The 6,313-nt window shown below is 53.1% G+C and overlaps 1 protein-coding gene across 1 annotated transcript; it reads left to right on the forward strand.

The window, feature by feature from the left end:
• The first annotated feature begins 214 nt into the window (after window positions 1–214).
• Window positions 215–5,824, forward strand: LOC144251796 (tensin-1-like). Its single transcript, XM_077794519.1, has 6 exons — window positions 215–292; window positions 2,003–2,074; window positions 2,327–2,495; window positions 3,568–3,636; window positions 4,067–4,099; window positions 5,680–5,824. Exons 3-6 carry the CDS (start codon window positions 2,359–2,361, stop codon window positions 5,822–5,824), a joined length of 384 nt encoding a protein of 127 aa, XP_077650645.1. The 5' UTR covers window positions 215–292; window positions 2,003–2,074; window positions 2,327–2,358.
• Window positions 5,825–6,313: the final 489 nt, after the last annotated feature.

Here is a 6,313-nt window from a genome sequence, read left to right on the forward strand (position 1 = left end):
GGGTAATAAAGAAGCTAAGCTGTGGGTAGCTCCATAGCTAAGCACACCTGAGGTCCTGGGTTCCATCTCTAGCCACACACACACACACACACACACACACACACACACACGGAAAGAAGCCCGGTGGGGTGAGGCTTCCTGGCGTTTGCGCCTGGCCCCGGCTGGCCCCTGACTCCCAGGAGTGCTGCCTCTGAGCCGCTGTCTAGTCCCGCAGGCTCCCTGTCCGCCCTGGTCTACCAGCACTCCATCATCCCTCTGGCTCTGCCCTGCAAGCTCGTCATTCCAAACCGAGGTAGGACGTGAGACTCCCCGTGCTCCAAAGGTGCCCTTGAGCTACCTCCTTCGTGTCTGGCCCTGCCAGCCACTCCAGATTGTGGGCCAGGGGTGGAGGGCACTGGCAATTTTGCCAACGTGGGGAAACTCATAACCTCTCTCTCACACACTTCTTTTTCCTGATAAAAAAGAAGGAAAAGTTTGTGGGCGTGGTGGCACACACCTGTAATCCCAGTGGCTGGGGAGGCTGAGGCAGGAGGATCACGAGTTCCAAGCCAGCCTCAGCAACTTAGCAAGACTGTAAACAACCTAGTGAGATCCTGCCTCAGAGTATCAAATATAAAGGGCTGGGGATGTGGGAAGGTGGCTCAGTGGTTAAGTGCCCTTGGGTTCAATTCCTGGTACCCCCCAAAAGAAGGAAAAGTTTATTTAAGAGTTGAACTCCAGGGGCATATGTAAGTTGTCTTTCCAGATGGTTCTAGAAAATACTCTGGAGCCTTTAAGAAATTCATACTGAATTCTCAGAATAAGCCTCATCCCCAGGGAAGGCCTAAGACGTGGGAAAGTCAGGAGAAGAATGTCCTAGAGGTTGAGATAAGATCTCCAATATTAGTGGATGATTTTTATCTATTCAATTCAGTTCACTGAATTATTAATAATAATTGGCCAACATTATTAGCTTAAAAGTTCCAACACAACTTAAGCAGCATTATTAACCACACAGTTTAGACACCAATTAAATTACGTTTTTATGGAATTTACTGTGGAAGTCCAGCAATTACAAAGCTGTTTGACTTTGAATTGTATAAACCTGTGGTTCTTGAAACGTGGCCCCCACACCAGCAGGCTCTGCATCCCCTGAGAACTTGTTAAATGCTGGCATTCTCCAGGTCCACTTCTTCAGGAACTCTAGGTTGGGCCCAGCCATCTGCATTTTAACAAGGCTGCACACCAAAGTGTAAGCAACACTGGTGACAAATGAGACTCGATGCTTATTTGTTGTTCTGATTTTGTTTTTAAAAGTTTTAGTGCTGGAGACTCAGTGGCACAGGCCTGTAATCTCAGCTACTGGAGAGGCTGAGGCAGGAGGATCACAAGTTTGAGGCCAGCCTCAGCCACTTAGCAAAGCCCTATCTCAAAATTAAAATAATTTAAAAGTGCTGGGAGGTAATTCAGTGGTAAAGTGCCCCTGGGGTTCAATTCCCAATACCATGAAAAAAATTATTTAGGTATAGTTGAAATAAAAACAGTAGTATGCACTGTGTATATTGTGTTGCTTTGATATAGCTACACATTGGGAAATGGTAAAGTCAAGCTACTGAACATGTCTATCTCTCGGTTCTTACTAATCTTGAACTTATGGTTGTGCACTGTTGGTGGCTGAATGAATTTAAGCATAAACAGAAGCAACACCACTGCTGTTCGAAGCTTGCTTTTTGCCAGGCAGTGGATTAACACTGAAAACTCTGGGTCATGGGTTCCACTTAGCAAGTGGTGGGCTGAGGGTTCGAGCCCAGCTATCCTGGACCCAGAGCTCTCAACCCATGTGCTGGGTTCTTACAGCAGCGGTAGAACATTCCACCTATAGGTAACCCAGTGACTCCCACTGGGGCCAGCCGTGGAGAGCGTGTCCTGGCACAAAGTGTTTGCAGAAGTTACCTTAGGCCCAGCCCAACCGTGCTTCTTTCCAGCTCTAGGGTTTTAATTACCAGGTGAATTTTTGTCTCAGACCCCACAGATGAATCCAGAGATAGCTTGGGCCCTGCCAACTCGACTTCTGACCTGCTGAAGCAAGGAGCGGGTGAGTGGTCCCTGGAGACTGGACCCCTGCCCACGCCCTTCTTTCCACCTTCCTGCCCGGGCCTCCTGCAGGTGCAGGTGGAAGTCTGCCAGGCCCAGAGGTCTCCAGGCAGATTATGTTCCTCTGTGTAGATGTTTTGGCCTGAGGCTGGCCTAAAATTGATCTGCTACCTTTTCCCTCAAGAGTGGACCTGGGGTATCGTCTCCACCGACTCCAGCCTTCCTGATTCCCACTTGGGTACATTTCTTGTAGCCTGTAATGTACTCTTCGTCAATTCCGTGGATATGGAGTCACTCACTGGGCCACAGGCCATCTCCAAAGCTACATCTGAGACGTTGGCTGCTGACCCCACACCAGCTGCCACTATCGTTCACTTCAAGGTCTCTGTGCAGGGAATCACACTGACTGACAACCAGAGAAAGTAAGCCTCCTCTACTTGCTCCTGTGCTGGGCTCTCCTTCCTGCAGCCCATCCGTGCCTCCACTCACCACTGCTCACCCTTGCACCTCTCAGCCCACCTATTCTCCCATCCATCTATCTTGCTTCCATTCTTTACCACACTAGCTGTTCATCCATTGATGCATTATTCATCCACTTGTTCACACACTCATCAATTGGTCCATTCATCTACTTACTCGCATCCATCCATTCCCTATCTATTCTATGCCTACTTATCCCTTAATTTGTGTGTGTCTCCATCCATCCAGCCAGCCATCATCCAGCCATCCATTCATCTACCCACCCACTCATCCACCTACCCATCCACCCATTCTCCATTCATCCACCCACCCATCCATCCATCCATCCATCCACTCATCCATCCACCCACCAACCTACCATCTATCAATCTATCCACCCATCCATACATCCTCCATCCCTCCATCCATCTATCCTCCATTCACCCATCCATCTACCCATCCACCCACCAACCCATCCATCAATCCATCCATCCATCCATCCATTATCCATCTCTCCATCCATCCTCCATCCACCCACCCATCCATCCATCAATCTTTCCATCCATCCATCCATCCATCCTCCATCCATCCACCCATCCATCGATCCATCCATCCCTCCCTCCATCCATTCATCTATCTATCCCACCATCCCTCCATCCTCCCTCCCTCCATCCTTCTACAAGGATCTGCCTGAACTAGGTAGCCAGCTCTCAATACAACTGTTTAAAAGGTCCTTCTTTCCAGGAGCAGAGTCTTTCCTCCCAGGCTCTCTCCTAACCATGACCCCAGTTCATTTCCTTCCTCCTTTAGAGTCCCCCCATTTCTTATTCCTCAGCATCAGTTTCTTTTCCAGCCCCTGGCTTTTGGGCTTATTTCTGTGGCACATGTCTCTGTTCCTGAGCACCTCAGGCCATCTTGCTCTGTGAGACAGTGACCCACAACAGGCACAGTGCAAGGTGGCCTGGCACAGGCCGAGGGCTGGAGGAAGCAGACCCTCCCATGCTCATTCTCTGTTCTCATATGTCTGAACCACAGGCTCTTCTTCCGAAGACACTACCCCCTCAACACTGTCACCTTCTGTGACCTGGATCCACAGGAAAGAAAGTAAGTCTCTTGGAAACACCTTCCCTCTCAGCCAGCTCACGCCGCTGGAGAGAGTGTGTGTACATGAGCACAGGTGCGCAAGTTCTCTGTCCAACTGGAAGATCCGTCTGTGTCCAGGGGAGTGTGCCTAATTGTGTTGGGCATTTTTTGAGTTTTCTTCATAGATCTGGAGACCCTCCTGGGACTCAAATGCCCATTTTTACCCCCTCTGGCCCGACCCTCACCCTGACCCTGACCCTGTATCTCCCCTCCACACTGTGGGAGGTAGCTGGCAGTGTTTGCTCCAACTTGAAAGCCCCTGGGTGACCTTGGCTGCTTCTATCCTGCAGAGGTCAGGGCTCCTCTGCTTGCCCCAGAGAGTCTGGTCTGAGTGGGCGGTGCTCTGGGGACAGGTGCAGGGATTTACCCTGAGCTGACTTTCTCTCCACAGGTGGATGAAGACAGAGGGAGGTGCTCCTGCTAAGTAAGTATGGCTTCCTAGTCCACCAGCAGGTGGGGGGGTGGCAGGTTTAGAATCCGGAGCCTGGGGTAGGGAAAGGCCAGCAAGGATCTTTGTGCCAATGTCACCGAAGTCTGGAGAAACAGTACAGCCCACGTGTGTGGCCTTAGCAAAGGAGAGTGTGTCCTTTCAGGGACAGAGTTGGAAAGGCTTTGGAAAAGAACGAATATTTTAAAATGGATCTTAAAAGACAGGTAGAGTTTGCTTAGGCTGAAAGGTAGGAGAGAGATGGGTTTAATGTGAGGAGGTAGCTTGACCAGCAATCTGGGCAGGGCTGAGTGTCCCACAGAGAGGCTGCTGAATGGTTGTTGGCTGAAGAAAGGAGACCAGAGGCAGCCAGGCCACCTCCAGTGACCAGGAATCTGGGTGTGATCAACGCTGGGGACTTGGCCTTGTTCAGTCCTCATAATCATCGAGGACTCTGAGTCCCCATGTTTTTTTGGTGTCCCTGCCAGCCGGCCAGGCAGGCCAGAGCTTGCAACGGGGTCAGGTGGCAGTGTCAGGGCAGGCATGGGTTGGCCAGGTCTCCATCATGGCAGAAGCAGGCAGACAAGGCTGGCATGCCTGTGTGATGGGAGCTCAGAGATGACCCCCACCCTGCTCAGGTCACCCCCACTGCACTACAGCCCTAGCCAGCCCAGACAGGGAGGAGTTGGGGGGCTGCCCTGTGGACTCCAGTGACTCCAACACCTGAGCACTACTCCAGCTCCTGAAACCAAGCTGGAAGAGTCAAGTTGTGGGAAGTACAGGGCTGTGTGTGAGTGTGTGTGTGTGTGTGTGAGTGTGTGAGAGTGTGTTTGTGACTTGGCTAATTTTAGCCGGGCAGTGCCGTCTGAGGCAGAGGGGTGTCCATGGGCATCTCCAGCTGTCCCGATTTCCCCATCTCGCTCTAATTAGCAACACCCTGGCTGGGAGGGGCCCTGAGCTCACATTCTGTTCTATGCCCTCGTATTTTTAACTCTGTTTTGCAAAGAGAGAATGTTAGGTCACTCCCGTCTTGGTGCTGGAGGGGGGACAGGTGTGGGGTCCCCTCCCCCTTGGGTTCTCTGGACTTCCCAGCCTCTGGACGGGGCGGCTGTGTGTGGGGGGGGGGTGGAAGACCTGCTCCTTCTTGGACTCCCTGACTTCCTGGGGTGCATGGCGGGTGCACGGCGGGTGTGTGGTGGGTGCCTGCTGGGTGCGTAGTGGGTGCGGAGGCCCCATCCTGGCTGGGCCCCGGCCTCCTGGGTGGGGCTGGGAGAGGCTGCTTGACGAATGCTCCCACTTTATTTCTGGTCTCGTCCCCACCCTGAACTATCCAGTCTTGTCCTTCACCCCAGTCCCGCTCCACCCCTCCAAGGGGAACTGTTTGCCTGCCCTGAAACAAAGCGAGACGCTGTCCCCAGCCTTGGCCTTGCTGCGGGGGAACCAAGAGGGCTCTGTCTCAGGCGCCCCCGTCCCTGAGGCCCTGGGAGGTTGGGGACGCCGCGTGGCAGGCTGGGTGTGCCCTGGCCAGGGTCCTCCTGTCTTCCCCTCTTGCCCACCACCCTCTCCTGCCCCTGCAGGCTCTTTGGCTTCGTGGCCCGGAAGCAGAGCAGCACCACAGACAACGCCTGCCACCTCTTTGCTGAGCTCGACCCCAAGCAGCCTGCCTCTGCCATCTTCAACTTTGTCTCCAAGGTCATGCAGAGCACCGGCCAGAAGAGATGAGCCCACACCCCTTTCCCAGGGCCAGGGCAGCGGGGACGGGGCACCTGGGGAGGGGACCTCTGAATCCTGACCACCTCGAATCCACAAGGAGGACTTTGGGCTAATTTTGGAGAAGGAGAGAAGAAAGTGTAGCGTTGGGCGAGGGAAGTGAAATACAGAGGGGAGGGGAGAGGGAGAAAAAGCAAAAAAAAATGATGGAGGAGAAGACGCAGGTTCTCCTGGGCAGATGGAAACGGCAGCCTCCCAGAGCCTCCTAAGCCAGCCAGGTCCCCTCACTCCCGCCCCCTCTGAGAGGACGGAGCTCCTCCACGGGCCTCCTTGGGATCCACATTTTGGGGGGAAAATGAAAAAGCTCTGTGTCCCTCGCCACCTGCTTTGCAAGGACAGTTCAAGTCAAGAGAGTCTTTTTCTGGCCACCTGAGGGCTGGTCGCTGAGCCCGAAGGCTGGCAGGAGAAAGCGCGTGGGGAAGCTTTTCCTTCTGACACTAT

The sequence above is a fragment of the Urocitellus parryii genome, unplaced genomic scaffold, assembly GCF_045843805.1.
Source record: "Urocitellus parryii isolate mUroPar1 unplaced genomic scaffold, mUroPar1.hap1 Scaffold_218, whole genome shotgun sequence".
Classification (NCBI taxonomy): Eukaryota; Metazoa; Chordata; class Mammalia; order Rodentia; family Sciuridae; genus Urocitellus; species Urocitellus parryii.